We start from the raw sequence: 20,692 nt of genomic DNA on the forward strand, positions 1-20,692 counted from the left end.
ATGCCCACCTTGACTTTGCTGTCGCTGGTGGTTTTTGGATCAGAACAACCTATCCCACTAAGCAAGTCACTCAGAATAGGTACGAAATACACAAATTATTAATGTCCAGGGTGCAATGAGAAACCAGGAGCAAGCTTTTCTGCCAGGTGATGTGGACAACAGCCTTCCCAGGGACCATGACTTGACACCCATGGTGCTGAGAGGTGGGGGGACAGCAGCAAGAGAGCCCAAAGGAGCAGCAACGACCCCTCACTGTAAGGCCAAGCTCACTTCTCTTCATGTCACGGGGATGCTGCCACAAGCAATGCCCTCCTTTCACAGGTGGGCCCTGCTGTGACACACCGTGTTTCCACCTACAGCTCCTGAAATGGGAATGAAGAGCAGCTGGATGATGTATCAGTGCCTACAGCAACCATTAAAAGGAAATGCAGAAGCACTTTTCTTGTTACCTGAGCCAAAAAGGAATTTGGTCAAAGCCCAGCTCCTGCCCAAACGCATGGTGAGACCTGGCGGGGTGAAGCTGCAAGCGCCTAGCCAAGTAACTTCGTCTAATTACCTGCAACATGTTGAGGAGCAGACTCCGGAATTTGGTTCCTTCCACCATAAAGAGGGCCATTTTGTCACAGAGCTTGGCTGCTGTGGAAGCAAAGCTGCGGTCTGTCACCGCTTTCTGGTAGATGGTCTTAACTATCTCCCCCAGCATCTCCTCAGAGTTGGTGGAGTTCTGGGCCTCCTCCATGAAGGTAGTGAGCTTGGAGTCAACATCACTGCTGTTGTTCCTCATGCTGTTAAGGATTTCAATTAATTTGTCCATTTTGTTCTTTTCAGGATTGGTGGTTTCAACCGTGACTTCGTCCTGGTCCGTGAAAAGGGAAAGACAAGGCGTCTGTTACACAAGGAGAAAACAGATGTATCAGCCCTTGTCCTTCCACAGACAGCAAAGGGGGAAAGGGGACAGGGGAGACATATAAACAGACCTAGAAAAGTCAGAGCATCCTCTAGAGGTACAATGGTCTCATCTCAGCATTGAAAACCACAAGGGAGTGAGTCCTGACCCAGAAATGTGCCGTTTCCCCATTTCCCGCAGCACGCAATCCCAGAGTCTTCCTCCTCAGCCCAGGGAGAAGATGTGCTCGAGGGCTCTGAGCCAGGATGCCAAGGTCAGATCACCCCGACTGCCTTCGCAGTCTCAGACAGGTTTCTGGCCTTGTCTGCTCAGCTTCCCATCTGGAACATGGTAATAATGGTCATTTTTTTGGCCTCTCTTTCCAAAGTGCATTCTTGCTTGCAAAATGCTCGCATAGCAATCCCACAAAAGTATCTGCATTTTAATGTATATTTAATGATTTAAATGCGGGTCAAAGATGTTTTTCACATGTTCCAGGCATTAGAAAAAATCCTAACTTTTCCATCTCTTCACTGCTACGCATTTTACTTCATGCCATTACCGCAGAACTCACTGCTTCTTTTTAACATTTAATTAGGCATTTTTCCCTTCCTCCACTGCATAAGGCATGCATCCTGCTTGCTCTGGTCTGCTCCCTTCACCTCCCATGGTTCAATCTTAACACAGATTATACCACACAAACCTGTAGCAATTGTCTGGACAACTGCAAGGCCAGCCAGCAGGAGCTATCAGGACACCAGCCGGGCTGACTACATGCATCCCAGAGTGGGTGCTTATGTGATGTGTTTCTTACCAGATTATAAATTCGCAGGGCAGACACTGCAGTGAATACTCTGAAAGTCTCTGCTGTACTTCCATCGCTTTAAATAACATAAAACTAACTAGCAAAACCTTTTCCTCACCCTCAAGGCACATACGTAAACAGTAAACGCACATGCATTCAAAGGTATACATTTCCAACGTGCACTCCCATGGAATTGTATATGTTCAGATTATTTTTGTGACACGTTTTAAAAATCTCATTGGAGGTCCCCCCATGAATGCATTTTCCAGTCTGAGAAGAGAATCTCAAGGGAAAGAGTCTGGGTTGCACAGAGGGCAAGTGGAGATCTCCGAATTCCTCAGAAATCTGAGGCTGCATATTGTTTGGATTCTCCTCCATCACTTGCAAGCAATGGCTTTGTTATTGTTGGGTTGCTGGAAGGAAGGGGGAAAGATAAGGGAGTTTCAATTCATCGCCGAGATAAACGGGTATCAACTTTTAAGTAGCTGACTACAAATGCTCAGCAGTCAGAAGTCAAAGCCTGGTATTTTGCTCCTTAGCTGCGGAGAGCTGAATTGCCTTTTTTAGCCCTCTCTGAGCTCTGCCGAGTGGAGGCAGTCAGCAGGGATCAGCCCGGGGAGGGAGGGCCCATATTGCAGCGCCCACGTGCCTCAGCCTTCCCCGAGGGTGTTCGAGGGGATAGGGACGAGCTCCCAGTCCCTCCTGGAAAGAGGTAGCAACCTCAATCGTGGAGGCAAGCTAAGAGCCTAAGCACTGTGTCAGTAAAAAGCCTCCTGAAGAAGCATGGGGACACTTCAAGAGAAGTGTTGACATAGGGATATTAAGATAAATTGGGTGCATTTCACAGAGAGGTCCCTTGAGCCCAGCCCACCCTGTATGGAGTATGTACAGCCCACCCTGCACGGCCAGCAGCCAGGCTCTTGGAAAAAGGGTAAGCCCAAGTCCCCCTAAGAGCAGTACCTTTTCTTTTAGCCTCCTCCGCAGCCTGTCTTTGGAAGACTGGAGCAGATTGATCTTGGGTCTCTCCGCGATGCGCTCGTGAATACTGTCTTTCCTCTTGGTCTCGGGCTCCTGGATGTACTGCTGGGACTGCTTCTCCCCCGCCTCGGGGCCCCGCTGCGTCTCGGCCGTGCCGACGGAGCTGTCCTCGATTTTCAGGTTCTCAGTCTCTTTGGCGTTTCTGTGCGTTTCTTTGTCGTTGGGCGAGTGCTTCTGGTTGTGGTGCCATCTCCGGTTCTGGCTGTAGCCGTGGTGGCCCGTCCTGCCCGAGGAGTGCGGGGCCTGGCCTCCTTGGTAGAGCTTCTGGTGGTCCCTGTTGTGTTTGGTGCCGCCTTGCTGATGATCTGCGTGCTGCTGAGACTTGTTCCCTCCGGGGAGCCTCTGCTGTCGCCTGGGAAGGCAAAGAAAGAGGTCAGTATGCCCTGTTTTTTGCATGGGCTGGTAGCACAAGGGCAACGAAGATGAGGTAGGTCTCTCCTGAGCAGGCAGCAGTAACCATATTTACTCACAAAATGGCTTCATTCATGCAGTGTCTGCAGCGTCATGGAAACGACATAGGAGCAGACTACCTAATGATCTCAGCCCTCCGCGTTCATATAAATTACTCCAGCAGCACCGTCTCATAGCAACTGATGTTCCTAAACCCTGCCGAGCCCAGCACCTACCTCAGACGCAGCCCCGATGGAGGGAAGGAAGCAAACCCCAGACTCAAGGGCTGTACCGCACATCTGCCTCACCAAACAGGCTGGCCCTCGGGGTGGCTCTCTGGTCACCCCAGCACAAAAGAGGAGCCAGGTTAATGGTAGCTAACATGACCATTGTGTTAGCTACGTTGTGTTAGGACTTTTCTGAAGTCCTCCCGATATACCTGGCCCACGGCTCCCCTGCATGCCAAACCCCTGCTGCACCAGCTGGGCGTCCTGATGTGCTCATTCACAGCACGCCGCACCAAGGACTTCTAACAGAGAAATAAAAAAGCTACAAAGCAAACTTGTAAGGAAAAGAGGTGCCCACACCAAATGCTTTTGCCCTTTCTGTTTCCCTTATGCCTGTCCTTCATCATCGCTATGCAGGGGATGTGTATGAAGAAGCTGAGGACCACGCTCGGCTCTGGCAGCACGGGGAGCCAGGGCCAGTGGCTCTGGACAGGAGGCAGTGTGAAAATGTGGCTCAAAGCGGGCAGCATGGAAATTCAACAGGCACAAAGAGGAGGAATGGCCTGTGAGTGGTTTGCTGGAGGAACTAGCACGGCTCGGAAGCCAGCACTCGCCCCTCGCTGCCGGCAGGTCCCCTACAACCCCGCAGCCCAGTGCAAGAAATGCTCTGGCAGCCTCTTTGCTTTCGCATCCAAAGCTCGTGTCGCCTCCAGAAACACGCCTGGCGTGACAGGGCTCCTCAGAAGCAGACACTGCTGCACTGAGCTGCGAAAAAAAAAAAATAGCCCAAGAGTGAGGAAACTTTCCCCTCGCTCCCTCCTCCAGGAAGCCGGAGCGGGAGGAAATTCCTGCCAGCAGATGCGGCCAGAGTGTCTTGCACCCTCCCGCTGAACTTGGACATTTCAGATTTCCACACGGGCTGTGAAGACAGGATTATCAGGGCTTGCAACACACAGATACGTGCGCAGAAGAAGAGCGAAGGAAGTTTAAAGGTCTCTCCTCACCCCGAAGGGCAAGGCTTCGGGCTGCTGGCGGCGGCCTGGTGCTGCGCTGCTTTGGAGTGGGTTAACCCCGAGGCACCAGGCAGCAGCGGCCGGCTTTGTTTAAAGGCCTTGGCACGGCGCTGGGGCTAGCCCTGAGTGCAGTGGCAGCTCCCTGCGTGCCTGCTGCCTTTTTAACGCTTGGTATTTGCTGGGAGAGCACGTGGGATGCCCAAACGCTCCGCTCCTTACAAGGCTCTCGGGAGCAGTGCCGGGAGGCGCAGGGCAGCCTCTCCAGGGTCCCACGAGGCAGAGGCAGCACACAGGGCTGCAGGAGCCACGTCCTTGCTGCTTTTTCAGCCTCCACAATCCCCTTTCTGTGGCTCATCCTTGCCCATTAGTTTCAAACACCCCACACAGCAACTTGTTTTATTTCCACGGCCCAGATCTGCGCTGCGCAGCTCCATGGGCTGGGGCGCAGGAAGCGTCCATTCACCAACACATCGCCATGGTCAGTGGCTAAACCGTCCCCAGCCCGGCCTGCCAAACCACGCTGCCCCTCGGATCTGTATTCCTTGGCAGCCACGGGAGTTAAAAACCTACTCTGCGAGGCCAACTGGCTCCCCACCACAAAGAGCGAGGGCTCGTGCTTGGCCAAGGCGGGCCCAACAGGCTTGTTCTTGGTGGCAGTGGAAGGAATTTGTGTTTAGTCTCAGACCATTGAATCCGGTTTTCTGAGATACTCAACATGTTTTGTTTTTTTTTGCAAGCTGAATGGCAGGGAATTAAAAAAAAAAGAAAAGGAGATGGGGGAAGCTTTCCTGTTTGCTGGAGCCTACAACCATTTTATGAGTACAGATTCTCCACATAAAGTTTTCCTGGCATTTCTTTGTTTCCTCCCAGTAACGCAATCATATAAACCGCTTTATAAAATGCATAAAGAGCAATGCTTATTAAAAGGGGAATGTCAAAATAAAAGTTAGTTATACCCCTTATCTAGCTCTAAGCCCTCGCATGCTTAAACGTGCAAGGGTTTTGCTGATACAACTGAGCAAAACCTTTCTGTGGTTTTGCTCTTTCGTCTTCAATATCAGAGTTTAACTGTTTGGGTGCACTTCCAGGCTTGGGTGATCGGCCAAACAGACTGTCAATGCATTTAGATTGCAGATATTGCACAGAAATGATAAAAGCTGCATGCAGATGCAGTTTTAATATAAGAAGGGGCAAAGCAAAATGTCTGGAAAGGACCTGGGAGCCAACCTAGCCTCTTCCCACCGCCATAAATTCCTGCAAGAAATGTGTGAAGGGACATTTCTTCCCAAGATAATGATACCATAAACCCAACAGTTTCTGTTTAAGGGCTGTGAAAGAAAAAAAAAAAAAAGAAGTTTAACAGAAAAAAAGACACATCACAGCTAAGTCAACGTGGAATGTGAAAGATTATTCAGTTTGGGGCTTTAACAACAAGACAGGGAGACCAAAAAGCAGCTCTGTTCCCATGCAGGATAGCTGAAAGGCAAAATTCACATGGCAAGGGGCACAGCAAACACAAATGCAAACCGAAGCTCTGCAGTCACTGACCACAGGATGGAAAACACCAGAGTTAAACACGTTAGGAAAAAAATGCTAGAAATAAAAGGCAAAGGAAGGAGAATGGCAAACAAGAAGCAGCGTCCGTGACTTGGCAGCAGGCTCGGGTCTAGACGATAATCCAACATTCAGGCAAAGACTCGTTTTGTGCTATTATCTTCCCAACACCCCAGTGAAGAAGAAAAGCCAAGAAGAAACAGGACTCTCCGCAGAACAAAAAGCCAAAGGAGGGAGAACGGGGCCCAGATCTCAAAAACTTTTTTTTTTTTTTTTTGTCTGCAGAGCGTTGCAAAGCCTGGCAGATTGGGATGGCCCATCCCTGCTCCCAGACGCAGTGGAGGCACTCCCAAGGCTGAGACCTCAGGAAGGGGGATGAGATGGGAGCCCCTCAGCCCAGGTCACAGTCTGGGGGTGAAGCTGATGGGAACAGGCTCGTGCAGAAGTGCACACATCCAGAGGGTGGCTCGGCTCACTTGGGATAAGCAACCATGCTCAGGTAACCAAAAATACTTCCAGACCCAGGGATTTGGGGTTGTGGATGTCCATCACCTGGCTCTGGTCCTCCACCTGCTGCCTGCATGGGGAGCAGCACCAGGAGGCACCAGGGCAAGGAGAAGGGACCAGTGGTGGACGTGGGAATGGGGATCTCCCACTGCTGGGTCCCTCCTGTTGTTGGGACAGGGGTTCCCGACCCACGGGCTGAAGATCTGGGGATCCGTGGGTTATTCTGGAGGTGCTGGTCCTGGAGACAGCAGCTCGCAGTTTGGGAAGGTGCATTTTGACACTGGCAAGAGATGCTGGCTGTCCTCCTCACTCAAACCTTGGCACTGCTGATACAGGGCAGGACCAAACACTGTGGGGGGACCAAGAAGCAATCCTTGACGTGTGGACTCGGGGCTGAGGCCATGGGACAGGCTGTGGTCTGCAGGAACATCCCCATCAGCCGTGGGGACAGTGCTGCACTGCTGGCACGAACCACAGCAGAAGGAGCCCTGGCACCTGCATTACTTTCAGGGCATGCTTGTTCCAAAGTGCTGTATCATGGCACACCATCCTTGGTAGAAAATTAACCTCCTCCACCCTACCTCACCCAAATGCTTTGTTAAAACACCTGGGTGAAAACTCAAATCTTCCAGCGATGATGAGCAGCAGCCTCTTCCCAAGCTGAGGAACTCCTAAAAACCTCAACAGATCATGAGGCCCCAGGGAAAGCAGACAGGCATCGAGGGATGTGGCCACCCCTTTGAGCTGCTGTTGCCCCGCTCGCTCCTGTGCTCCACCGCAGCACAATGCTCTCCTACCTGTTGCCCCTGTTTTGTTTCACGCTGAAGAGCTATTTTCACTCGCAATTCTGATTCAGCTCAAAACTCCCACAGAGTTCAGTGGGACTGGGAATTTGGCCACCAGTCAACGTGGAAACTAAGGAGATGTTCAGAGTTACAAAGAAGCTGCACAAGTACTAAAAATCAAGGGGAGACGGTCAGGGTTGCCAAGCTGGAAATAGGATTGTATCGTTTGTGCTATTATTTCTCCACTGATTTTTTTTTTTTTTAATTAACAAAACGAGATACCTTTCAGCGGAATGTAGATCTGACAAATGTTTGCTCTGCTGGAGAAGCCTATGCAAACAAATCCACGGCCTCAGCTGTCTCGGTGATTACCAGCCTACGTGCTCAGGAATACGGGATTCCTGCAAGTTGTACTGCATCGCTGGCTCCCAAGGAGAGGGGCTGGAAGGCACAAGGCTGGGGAAAATAGCTCCAGACACGTGCACAGCTGCGGTCTAAAACACAGTTGCTGCCTCCCGTCAGCTTTGCTCATATCCCTCGAGCTAGACAAGTCCTCCGAGAGCCCCCGCCGCTCGTCTGGCGTGTCGAAAGCCGGAGGACAACGCGGGGTTACATTCTCCCGGTGGTTGCATGGGGATTTGCTTAGGCAATTCCTGTAAATACCGAGAGGTAAGCAGCTCCATCTCCAATGTATCTTGAGAAATTCACCCTGCGGCGCAGAGCACTCCGTGAGGCCAACAGACTGGGATATTGCCCGCGGGCTCAGGGACATCACGGCTCTTGCCTTTGAAGACACCGCCTGGACACCAGGCTACCTCTCAGCCCCAGGCACCTCTCCGTGGGGCAGACCCAGATCCGTACAGGGCAGGGACACGGGTTTTGTCCTGTTTTTGTGTAGTGCCTGACAACCTGGCCAACATCTAACAGCTCACACGTACCTGCAGGCACCTGAAGAAGCTGAGGATGAGCTGCAGTGCTGTGGCCATGGCCAAACCTTCCCTTCACCCTTCTGATGTGTGAATGGACATGTTCCTCAGTGCATTTTGAGGCAGAAGATGCATTTCCATCCATTTTCTGCACAGTTAATTTCTTGTTTCTGTACCAGCAGAGGCCCAGGAGTGCGATGCTGAGCCTTGGGGGTATTTCACAGTTGGCATTCCCATTACCATGGCTGCAATTAATCAGGAACTGGCGTCACCCACAGCACCAGATGACTTGGAACAGCTCCTGGAGAGGTGCACCAGACGCCCCCTTTGCAGCAGACCCTCGTGTCCCCCCCCCAAGTAGTCTTTCAGAGGGGCTGAAGGCCACCACAACCCCTCTACCCCAGCAGCAATGTGGACTATGTTGTGGTTTTGGTCCTCATGGTTATGGGGTGCACCAACCTGCCCCAACCTGCAGCCAAAAACGCCCATTTGCACTGGCTTTGGACACCCCTGGGACATAACTCAGCGTTATGTGCTGCTGTCGCTGGGTGCAGGGAACTGCTTCCTACCCCTGCTACGACCGAGAGTGGGAAGCAATCAAATAAGCTTGACGGTTCCACACAATTTAATCAAAAACCTCAAAACCCCACAGAAAGCAACAGCCACCAGCTCCAAGCATGAGGAACGCAGGACTTCTGTGTGTGTTTTCCCTTTGGCTTTCTCTCTCAAACTGGTTTCGCTTGGCTCCAGTTTCATTTTTGTTTGCATTTTTCTCAGATGAGAAGGGAACAAGATGTCATGTTCACTTCTGAAAACAAAAATGAAATTATTCACACTTCTTTTGAGCCTTTCTGTCACTAAGGTGAAAGTCTATCCCACCACCAGGAACAGCCCAAGCGTCTGGAGGGACACGGCGTTTTGGAAGAGCAGAAAATCCACCTGTCAAAACGTGGTGGTCAGGTTCTGCAATCATCCTTGGACGTCCTGTAGGTCTCACACGTACGCATCTCCGAAAGCATGCGATGAACTCTGGAGGACCAGCGCAGCCAACAAAAACAATGTTATGTGGGTAGAGATGTTTTTGATGAGGCTCTCACAGCAAAAGCATCTGGCTGCTGGGAAGAGCATTATGAAATCTTCAGAGCAGTCCCCTACCTGGGAACAACTCCTCTCTTTGCCACCTTAGTTCTGGGGCACAGCTGTGGCAGACAGCCCTCCCCTGGGCCTGGATATCACGTCTTTTTTTTGCTAGATATGATTTTATTTGGCTTTTACAACAAAAGTAAACCCGCCATAAAAGAAAAGGGCAGCGTTGGAGGGCTTCAGACAGGGAGCCCTTGCAGTAAACTGCCAAAAAATGGTGCAGGAGGAGGCACAGTCCCTCATGGAATGCCCTATCTTCTGCAATGGGATGCCAGCTGATTTGGGCTTTCCAAACACAGAAATGAACCTGATTTCTCCCCACACCTTCCTGCAGCATTGCTTTACACCACTGGGCCCCAGTGCTGCTCCCAGCACGGTGGTGGACGGCTCACCCACTGGGACCAGTCTGCAGGCTGGGCCACCAAGCAGTGGCAGTGCTGTGGGGCTGAAAGGACAAGGCACTGCGTCCTTCAGAGTAAAGCACTGAAGAGCAAAATTGTCTACTGCTGAAGCCCAAAGAAAGTCCTCCCATGCTGCAGCGCTTGCCTGAGTCAGCTGTTTTCTTCTAAGCTTCATGGAAACCAATCTTCAGAAGGAATTTAAGTAGCTGTTTTGCAACACCGGCTTGGGAAAGACATCCCAAATACAGATGGCATGTGAGATAGCTCCAAAACAGCTCTTCAAGCGCTTTGCTGGGTCTCCCACAAATCATCAGGGACATCCAGACGGAGGCCCTCGTTGCACAGAGCGAGTGACCCGCTAGGAGGACACCCCCCGGACTTGAAGGCTGCCTGCCCAGACTGGTGTAGAAATCACTCCAGTGATTTCATGTAGAAATTGCTCGGAAATGGTTTTCTTCACAAACTACTTTGCTTGGAATTATGTTTTCGGATTCCTGCTGTACTGTAAACACTATAGCAAAAATTACATGAAAACCATAGGAAAACACAAGGGAATTAACCCATTTCAGTTGAAGTAGCTTAAAACTGAAACGCACAACCACGTTTCCCAACAATCTGCTGAGTGCAGATGCACACGGATCCCGCACTACTGGTAGGAATGTGAGCTGAGTGAATATAGATTCATCTTTTACTGCTGTGCAATAAAAGAGCTTATGTCTCAGACTCCAGGCTCCCTCCTGTAAAAATACACCAAGACTGACCAGTTATCCCGAGGTCGGATAATCCTCAGAGATACACAGCTTAAACCCGTGCCAGGATGCACGGGCTCCCAGACACAGCCCCGCTCCATCCCTCCGTGGTCCTGTCCCCAAAGACACATCCTAAATAGCAGGCACGGACCCCACCTGCTGCCCTTCTGTTCAGCTGTCTTCCTACAGACCTCTGTGACTCTTTGACCCGCAGCAAGGAAACATCCTAGGTTTTTCCATATCCTATTTATACCGGCGCTTTCTAGTGAAGAAATAAATGTCTTTCCTCTAGAAGCTAAAGCAAGATTTAACATGAACTCCGACGGGATCTCCCAGCAGCTGTCCAGACACATGAGCTGACCTGAAGTCCATGGCAAGCAATTACTTCCGACATGGGGATCTGGTAAAACACCACCCCAAGCGACAGGGATGCTTTGCACTTACATCTGCCAGAAGCCTTTATAGCACTTAACAAACTTGTACAAAAATGATGTGGGTTGCTCTAGCATTTACTGAGGAGCTTTGGGAGCCAGGATTGATCTGGGCTGAGCTGCCCGGCTGCCCCAGCAAACAGATTGAAAGGACGTGGGGGCAGAGCAAAGGCAGCTGTCTGATAAACTGCCCACCCAGCCTCCATGACTGGTGGCCCCATAAAAAAGCCACGCCACCACAAAAAGGGGCAGGAGAGGAAGAGAGCAGAAGGGAACGGGAACGAGATGAAGCTCCTCTATCAACAAACCTTGTCCAGACCAGAGCAAACCTGCTCCCATCAGTGTAGATATTTGTGTTGGGAAAAAACACTGCTGTGGGTGGTTGTTCCTGCTTTTGCTTTCACTCTGCAGTGACATGTAACAACAAAATTAATTAAAATAGGTCAGTTTAAATGAAAGAAGCCTCTTGTCCACTCATGCCTGGAGGCCATCAGGCCAAACACAGACATTATCAGAGAAAGAGTAGATATTCAACGCCTTCCTTATCGACCCCAGCACCGTGCTAATCAATCCGGGGACTGCCTTTCCCACAGATGGTCCCTTGGAGACAGACTGCTGTGGCTCTAGCAGGAATAAATGGACATGAAACAGTTAATAAATATCCAAAAATAGAGCGTAGTTCACTTCTTTTTCTTTTTTTTCTTTTTTTTTTTAATATGGAGATGAAAAATCCCTGGGTGATTTACGTGCCAGCAGAGATATTAGCTGCATATAATAGATGCAATATTTTTAATACTAATATTTTGGGCTGAGACAAGAGAGGGAATGGAAAGTATTTCCAGTGCCTTGACTTCTTTATTTTGCAAACATCAGTTGCTAACTGGGGTCAGACAGAAATATTGTTTCTGCAACAAGAGCCCAAACAACTCGAGCTGGCAACTCCTTCACGCACCGTCCCTGCCAGGAGGCCCCGCAGAGCTTCGGCACGGCTGGCGGGGAGGAGGGAAGGGTGGCCAGCACGCTCTGGCTGCACTTTCATGGTCAGGTAAAACCAGAAAACACGTGAAACAGAACCATTTTCAGCCCTGAGGAGCCTCACCAGAAACGCTGCATCAAAGAAAAGACATTTCAATAGCAGATGGGTTTCCTAGCATAGGGGAACCTGCTGCTCTATTTCCTTCCCTCAATGCTGGCAGGCTGAACCAGCCTCGTGGAGAAGGTCATGTTTTTGGGCTGCACGACACGACACCAGCAGCCTCTAAGGGTGTGCTGATGGGTCCTGGGGAAGCTGGTGGCCAGGGGTTCACCTCTGCTTGCCCACAGGACGAGGACTTTCCTGGCAGGCTGGCAAAACTTAAATAAGTCACACCATCACCTACACTGATAGGACCAGCTTGGGATAGGTCATCCCAACTTGGGGGATGACCCCAGAGCAGGCGCTGCTGGATTTGTTGGTGGTAAAAAATTGCAAAACTCCTTCTGAATGCTGACTGCCACGATGCTGGTACAAGCGGAGAGCAAAGGCAGGCACAGCACTCTGAGGGGCTAGCTCTTGTGATAACAGAAGGATGGCTCAGAATAAATGAAAGGAGGTATTTCTTCACATAAGACACAGTTAAATTGATGTAATACACAGTGTATGCGTGCTATATGCAGCAGGCACTGCTGGGTGCCAGCCTTGGACGTGTGCTGTGCAGGGAGCGGGGTGCTCCGGTGTGACCAAACGCAGCTCCCTTCTGCTCGCACAGATCCCCTCCAGCTCCAGCCCACTGCCACCTTCTCTCAGCTGATGGGAAATGCAAAAAAGCTGATGTGCAAGGCACGTGCCTGGCCTGTGGCACGCGTCCGAGAAGGCCATCCATCTCGGGGCTGGGTGCAGGGTTCTCATCATCAGGCCCTCTGCGCCTACAGCCGGGAGCGCAGGCAATTAGCAGCGCCCGGCTCACGTGCGGCCATTCATTAAGCGGCGGTAACGCAATCACCCAGCTGAGCCCTTTTAGGAACAAACCGCCCAGACAGTATTGCCCTCTGGGGACCTGCAGTTCGGAGAATTAATTTAGTGCAATAACTCACAGCGACGTTGCGGACAATCAGAGTGAATGAAACGATGATCTGCCTCTGAGCTGCCTGTAGCTAACACCTCGGCTGATGCGCGGCTCGCCCGCAGCCCCGGCGCGGCCACGCTTTCCAGGCAGGCGTGCAGTTATTGCTGGCTGCTTCTTTGCTACTTCTCTGCATTGGAGGCAGATGCAGATCCTCTTCTTCCCAGAGGAGCCTTGCCTTGGAGATCCAGCACCTCCGTGAGGATTTCTTCGCGTGGTTCTCCAAGATGTGCAGCTTTGGCCATGCGGCTTCCCCAGCTTGTTGCTGAATTGTGCCTTCAGCTCTGGTGTTCCTGGACCTGGGGCCTGTCCTTCGCCACTGCTTCAAGGTTTCTAAATCTTCAGGAGGACAGAGCCTGCTGATTTAACAGCACCCTTAGGTGCTTCTGCCTGCTAGAAGCCTTTTTGCTCTTGCTTGTGTCATTGCACTCTTAATACTATGATTTAGCCAGATGCTTGTACCGCCTCCCATCAATGCAGAGACCTACTTCTGTCCTTAAAAATAAGGAATTGGTCCTAAATTTGCTGAAAAGAAGGGCTGTCCTTGCAGACACGCACCAGGCTGGCTCAGCTCCTCGGCGTGGGTGGCCGGGACACCCCTGGTGTTTTTTTTCTGCTTCCTCTGTGTCCCCAGGGAGAGCCTTCACGGTGGCTCCGCGTCTCGCCACCGGCTCCCAGGAGGGCACGGAGGAGACAGGAGGGCACGGAGGAGGATGGAAACCTGACTTCCAGACACAGCTTCGGGGGTCCAGCCCCATGTGCTGTTAAGCCTGGATAAATTACACTTGGAAATACTACTGAGAAGGAAAAGGGTGTTTCAACCTTTTCGGCTCCTTCCTTTCCTCTCCCTTTCTCCAGTTCCAAAACTATCTGCAGTAAAAGCACTGCAAATCACTTCGCTCGACGCCGGTTTTCAGCAAGTTCATCTGAAACATTTCGTTTTGTTCCAGTGAGGAACAGCGATTCTGCACTAAAATAATGCCTTGATATTGTTGCTTTTGTTAATAAACATCCTCTCCACTCACTGCAAACCCCTCAATAAATGGCCCTGTAAGAACAAAAGACATTTCTCTATTGTTTTAAGCTCTCTTCCTTTCTGAAAACCTCAATTAAAACAGTGAAAAAGCAAACGCGTCAGTTCTATACTCTGCAATTATGAACTCATTTCTATTCACTCTCCCAGCAGGAGAGATTTGTACTGCTGACCTCTGAGAACGGGCTTTCGAAGGCTTTTCCAAAACCTCCCAGCATTAAAAACGACATGTTAATATCATCCATAACACACGTTCACCTTCACATTCACCCAAAATAGCTTGCAATCTTAAAATCCATGGTGAGTGGCATTCCTGGGACTATTTTTGTTTGTGAAACATGCACTCGCACTGGCCATGAATAGAACAGCATGGGAGCGGCTCTGGAAATAGTGCAACTTTAATGACGGCGTGAAAAGCGCATGGACACGGGCTGCCAGCTTGCTGCAAAGAGTTTTCAAATAAATACCCAGCATGGCACGCTCCTGATGATGCCTGGGGCTTTTCTTACTGACTATATTGATATTCCCAGCACAAAAACTACCTGTCTGGAGAGGATGTGCCATCGTGGTCCCAGCTGATATGGTGCTTGGGAAGACAAGTGTGGAGGTTTTTTCTTGGTAAAATCCCACCGAGAAAACATTTTGCAAGACAAGGTGCTAAAACAATGAAGTTATGTATGTATCTCTGAGTAAAAAGTGACAAATAAGGAGGTTGGGCAAGAGGGAGAAGCATCTTTGTATAAGAGATGAAATAGCGGACAAGGGGCTAATGTATGGGAACTTAGAAGCAGACAGGAATGCAGGACAGCAGATTTTCATGTAAAATAAGGCAGTATTGTCCTTTAAACACAAACTGGACAATAGATTTAATATTCACATGCACAACTACAAGCCATACTACTCTAGGGTCCATTCCTGACCCTCCCATGATTTGAAGCACCCATGACACCCCTGCGTGTGTGTATTTTTTCTTGACATTTAGGCCCAAATCCAAGCACGCACACATTCACACCAGAGCTTAGGCAGACCTGAGGGTCCAAGAGCTCAATGAACCTGACCACAAGGGTTTGGGGAGCTCCCACATTGTCTGAAATGCAAGTGCCAGAAGTGTCCCTGCGGTTGGTGCCTGACCTGAGATGCCACCACCTCGTCACAGACCATCCCCTGCCTTAGGACACCCCCGATTCATGAACAGTGTGCCCACCAGAGGAGAAGAAACACTCTAGGAGAAGGTGCTAACTGGTAAGAAGAGGTTTCTCCTCCATGGGATGCTCAGTCTCAGGCCTTTGTTCTTGCTGAAGGGAGAACAGAAACAAATCCCCGACCCAGCGCTTCCTCCAGCATGAGGTGGCTTGGTTCAACTCCTCCCACAGCTCTTTGTTTGTCAGACTTCCTTGGCTCTGGTCAACATGGGAAGGTGAAATAAAGCAAGGAAACCTGTTCTAGCAAGATGGCCAGGCTCATTTTTCATTTCTAGGGGCGAGAAGGCCTCTCAGCGTGACGCTCCTCAGGGCTCTCCAGGCCCTTGCGACTGCCACCTTTGGACGTTCCCGCTTGGGCCCAGGATCCTCCCTTCTCTCCATGCAGGTTTCACAAGGACTGGTGTCTGCCAGCTCCTGGCATGGATTTCACGACATGCTTTGGCATCTGAAATCGCAGCTGTGATCACAGAGATGAATCCCAGGTGTTGCTGGTAGAGGTGGGAACTGCAATGAGGCCTCCCATGTCCTCCCCAGGGCCTTGGAGACAATAGCAGTCTCTTTGCTAACCTCCTCCCTATCGGTACTGCCACCACGAGCTCCTGCTCACCATCCCCTAATGCTCTACAGAACAGGCAGCAGCAGAAAAGGACAGAGAAAAGAGCTGTCAGGGTCAACAATTTACTGTCCACCAGCCCAGCCCCTGCTGCCACATGGGAGAAATATACTTAAAAATACAAAGTTTTGATGAAAGCAGGCGTCCCTCCACCTCAGACACCCTCTGAAATTCTCCTGGATTTTTTGCTGGAGCAATTATTTTGCTTCCTAGGAAGTAACATCATAAAACCTTGAGCTTATCCAGCAGGCCATTACATTGCTGTTGAGCTTTCCTACCAGTGAAATGTTCTGTCAGTGGCATGTAAGTCTTTCAACCAGCTGCAGAGATGGAGAAAAACAACCTGCAAAAGCCTCCTGATGCCATGAAGTCTACTGGCAGCTTGGCAATTCACGTTAAATTTAGTCTGCAGGACAGGGGTCACGTCAGTCGCCGAGATCATAAAAAAAATAGAGAATAAGAAGTCTTGTGTTGTACATTTTTTATGTAATGACAAAGCCGCTCTCAATAGAGAGGTGGCAACCCTGCAGCTGGGAAACGCACCCGTCTCTCTCCTGCCACTGCCTCCTGGCATTAAAAAGAAGGAACAATGAAAGGAAAGGATTAAATTTGCTTAGATGAGTATCTTTTAACCCTTTTGTACCGTGCCTTTGGCTAGGCACACAAGGATCATGGAGTGTATATATGAAACTCCCAGCCCTGCTCATGTCGAGTGTGTCCTCTTGAACTCACAAATGTGTTTTTTGTTTTTTTTTGTTTTACTCTTCAACCTACTTTTGAGCCCACAGACTGCTCCAACATTTACAGGGATGCATTTTCCCTGAGCTGTGTGAAGTTCAAACCCCTTGCAGTTGTTGTTACCACTGGGGAAGGAGCTGTAGATGTGGCATTGCCTTGCAGGGCATGTTTTCCAGCAGGACTGCAGCTGCACCATCTGCCTTTGGGGTGCCTCGGGGCTGGGTGGAAACCCTCAGCCACCCCATGCAGTGCTGGGCCAGTCAAGTGGCTCTTAGATAAGCCAGTCCAGGAGCGATGCTAGATACAAGCTCAGTTGATCTTCAGGTGGCTTCTGCAGAGCTATGTGACCTTCTGCTGGGATTGCTGCACGGGGATGCTGTTGGACCACCACAGTCCCACTTATTGAACCCTGAGCTCTCCCTGCAGGAGCCAAACCACCTCGAGAGCTCATCCCCACGAGGTCCCTCTTGGTGAGAAGCTGCAGCTCCACCCGAGGCTGAGTCACCCGCAGCGGATGCCCGCGGGTCGTCGCGAGCTGGCTTTTTGATCATCCAGGGGCCGCTCCTTCAATGGGGAGCCCGGTGAGGTCTTTGTTCTCAGCTCCCTCCTCCTGGGAGAGGGGTGCCAGCGCCGTGACCCCTGGCAGAGCCTTCTCCTTGATGCCTGGAAGGAAGGGCAGCGGGGCCGGGCACTGCCAGCGTGTCTCGCCAGTGTGGCTCTGCCAGGAGGAAGGGGCTCCTGCTTGGCTCCTCCTGATAGCATCTCCGTCCTGCTCCATCACTGCCTTGCCCGAGGAGCAGCAGAGGGGCTGACCGGGTCCCAGTGGCACCCGGTCTTTATATGAACCTGCCTGGTAGCCTGGCGAGAAGGCAAGGTGTTGGGGTAACTACAGACATGGGAGGATCTTGTGCATTGCAACCCCATCTGGTTCCTCACTCCGGTTACCCTCTTAGTGGCAATCAAGGCAGATCTTCCTCTGATTTCCAGTTTTTATTAGATGGCTGCCTGCTTTCCATGGCAATGTGTGTCCCCAGCAGGAACAGCCCCTACGCCACGTACCCTGGGTACCTCGAGAGCATCCACATCCTCTCCAGCCTGCCTGGCCTGGCTGCACAACCAGAGATGTGCGAGCAGCGTTTCCTTCTCCGAGCTTGAAGGCTGTTGTTCACTTCCCTACGTGACCCTGGATCCTCGTATGAACAAACAGCAACAAAAAAACAAGCAGAAAACTTCTGCTTTACCTCTCCTTACCTTAAATACCCCCTGAGGAAGGCTCCAGCACTGTGCAGCCCTGCTATTCTCAGCCCACCGTATACCTCCTCCCCACACGGGGAGGTTTTGCCCTTGCAGGACTGGGCTGGGCAGAGCTGATTCCTGTAATATTTTATTGCAGGGTAAAGTGGTGGAGTGCCCTTTATGGTGTTTTGAAAGGAAATTGTACAGGAACAATGTCCCGGGCAGTGTGGCTATTGAAAACCCTTCACAAAGGGAGTTTGCCACAAGAGGAAAAGCAGCTTAATCAGTTGAACTAATCACCGTAGGTGGTTGAGAGTCCCCGAGGGTCTGTAAAATCAAATATAATGGGAAAAGAAATATATCACAGCTTGCCTACGCTCCTCGGCGGAGCCACCAGCGGATCTGGGACGCTCCCTGCCTGGCCCCGAGCCCGCTGTGACCGTCCTTTGGGCTGTCCCCACGTAGGGCCACGCTCGCCCCAACACGAGACCCCAGCCATGTGGCCGAGCCCTGGGGATGTCCCTCAGCGAAGCGGTGGCCTCGGAGGAGACCCGGCTTGGTGCCATGGGGCTGGGGACCCTGAGCAAAGAGGCAGGGCAGGGCTGCCCGCCCTGCTGCAGTCACCCCAGCTGACCCCGATTTCGGCGTGGGCGCGAGCAGGAGGGGTGAGCGGCGCTTACACAACCCTCGTGCTGCAGGAAGAGGAAACTGTCCCTGACAGCCACCCGCGGCTCTCCGGGGAAAGGAGGATATTTCTGCCTCCCCCAGCTCCGAATCTCATTAAAAACAAAAACACCACCACCACCAAAAAAAAAAAAAAAAAGGAAAGAAAAAGAAGCCAGACTGTTTTTTTTTTCCTGATCATTTAAGTGGAAAGCCAAGCTAGCGGTAGGAAGCAAACTGGGACAGTGCAGGAGAAAACTTGGGGACATTTCTGTAATCCTGTTATCAAAGCAAGAGGTATTTGGGGCACACTGGTGGGGAGAGCTCCCACCCCTTCACTTCGTGTATCAGCCAGAAGGGGCTGAGCCTCTGCTCCAGCTCCTTACCCACACAGGAGGGCTTCCTGAAGGATGGCAGAAATGCTCCTGAATCCGAGAGGAGAAGCCCCTGCTGCGGGTGCCAAGGACTCCAGGGCTGGTTCCTGCACAGCAGCCCCTCACTGTGGTCATCCCAAAGCCCTGAGACACTCCATGCTGTATGTGGAGGAAGCACAAAGGATCCACATTTATACTGAAAACAGGAATTTGGATGCCTTTTGGAAATAGGAGACTGATTAACCCTGAGGCTTTTACACCATCCTCTCCAAGCCACAGGGCTGTGTTCCCCTCTGTAATTCTCTGTCCTACCCTCTAGACCAACCACCAAAAGATACCTGCCAGCATCTACACACACATGAGGATTTTCTTTCGCTAAGGAAATCAGCCTGATCTGTCCTTTGAATCGAACAAGATGCGAGTGAACCAATGTAATTACAACGGTGCAAACGTTTTAAGAGCTCCCCAGCAGTCTTTTTCCTGGTCCTTTGAAAAAATGGTCCTCTTCCTTAGGTGACAGAACAGTTTCAGCATCAGAAGACCTAGAAGTGGGTACAAACTCGCCTGTCTCAACCCTGCTTTGAGAGAAACCCCCAGAAACCCACATACATGTATTCCTTGTGTATCCTGACCAGACCGGGCAAGGTTTTATACCTTTGTACCCAAGCAGCGTAACACAAATTTGTGTGAATGAGCCTCAGGGTCATGGTGTTTGGCCAACCGGACCTCCATCCCCAAACACATCGTCCTAGGAGGCCACAGAGACCGGAGGAACCCTGTGCAGAGATGGGATGGAGGAGAGGACTTGAGAAATGGGTCTGTTGGGCTCTGTATCCCAGTCCTACGGGATGTTGAAGCAAATTGCCACTAGTGTTGTCTAGGAAAGGTGGGTGCTGTGGTAGTAAGCAGTGGGTTAGCACCTGGGACAGTAAAACCTCATTGGTACTCAGCACTTGCTCACATGGACACCCACGAAAAATTCGTCCCTACTGCGCTCCTCCAACCATCCCATTAAGCAGTGGTGCCCCCCGTCACGCCCACCCCACACAGAAGGTGACACTTGCACCTCGTGTGTCCGAACTGATGGAGAAAACACTGGAGGTGGGATTTCTGCCACAAAAGGTGGGGAGAGCAATTCCTGGTCTGCTTCCCTGCTTACAAGCTCCTTGCCACCTCCTGCATGCTTTTACGAGACCTCACGCAATCAAGTCCCACACCAGATGTGGCTGACTCTGATCACTGTTACCGAAAATGTGTCAAACAGACCAGAGCCAGTGCTCCTAAACGGTGTCAGTCGAAGCCTGTTTCAACACCTTTAATCCACTCTTTCTATTTTATGCAGCAAATGAAGCTTGCATCCCGTGGAAAGAGGACTCCTGTAACATTGTACATGCAAAGAGAGAGCTGCGGCCGCATGTGCACAGCCAAGGGCATAAATGCAGCTCTTCCTAAGACTGAGTTAGAAAAGCTTTTTTTTAAAAAAAAAAAAATCTAATGGGAATAATCACCTGTAATTTTAAATCTTTGTCTTATCAGAAACTCTACTGACAAAAGGTTTTGTAAAGCTGCTGTGCTCAGTTCTCACCCAGGCAGCGGTACCCGGGACATCCAGATGTGCTACCCAGGAGCCACATCTGGCTGTGCACCACGATGCCATGGTGCTGGGGAGAACTGGGCAGCAGCGGTGAAGATGTGGAGCCCTGCAGGGGCTTGCTCATCCCCAGGGGTTGTCCAGGGCACGCAAGGTGCACCGCAGGGACCTGCGGTAGGTGAGGCGCATTCCTGCGCTGCGCGGTGACCACATTTCCTGAGGAAAGGTGACGGGAAGGAAGCGGGGACTTGCCCTATTTATAACGTGGCCGGACACGAGCGTAAT

General features: G+C 51.0%; 1 protein-coding gene across 7 annotated transcripts in view; it reads right to left on the reverse strand.

Moving 5' to 3' along the window:
- CTIF (cap binding complex dependent translation initiation factor) overlaps positions 1 to 20,692 on the reverse strand; it is a 120,532-nt gene that overhangs the window by 29,383 nt on the left and 70,457 nt on the right. For 5 of the 7 annotated variants that reach the window (XM_072031635.1, XM_072031633.1, XM_038169921.2 and 2 more), the window contains 2 exons: positions 2,652 to 3,081; positions 557 to 886 (listed from right to left, as the gene is read on the reverse strand). In XM_072031635.1, coding sequence (XP_071887736.1) covers positions 557 to 886; positions 2,652 to 3,081 — 760 coding nt within the window. The remainder of the gene's footprint in view (positions 1 to 556; positions 887 to 2,651; positions 3,082 to 20,692) is intronic. The other 2 variants (XM_072031636.1, XM_038169918.2) reach the window with 1 other exon arrangement.

This window comes from Anas platyrhynchos, chromosome Z, assembly GCF_047663525.1.
Source record: "Anas platyrhynchos isolate ZD024472 breed Pekin duck chromosome Z, IASCAAS_PekinDuck_T2T, whole genome shotgun sequence".
NCBI classification, from domain to species: domain Eukaryota; kingdom Metazoa; phylum Chordata; class Aves; order Anseriformes; family Anatidae; genus Anas; species Anas platyrhynchos.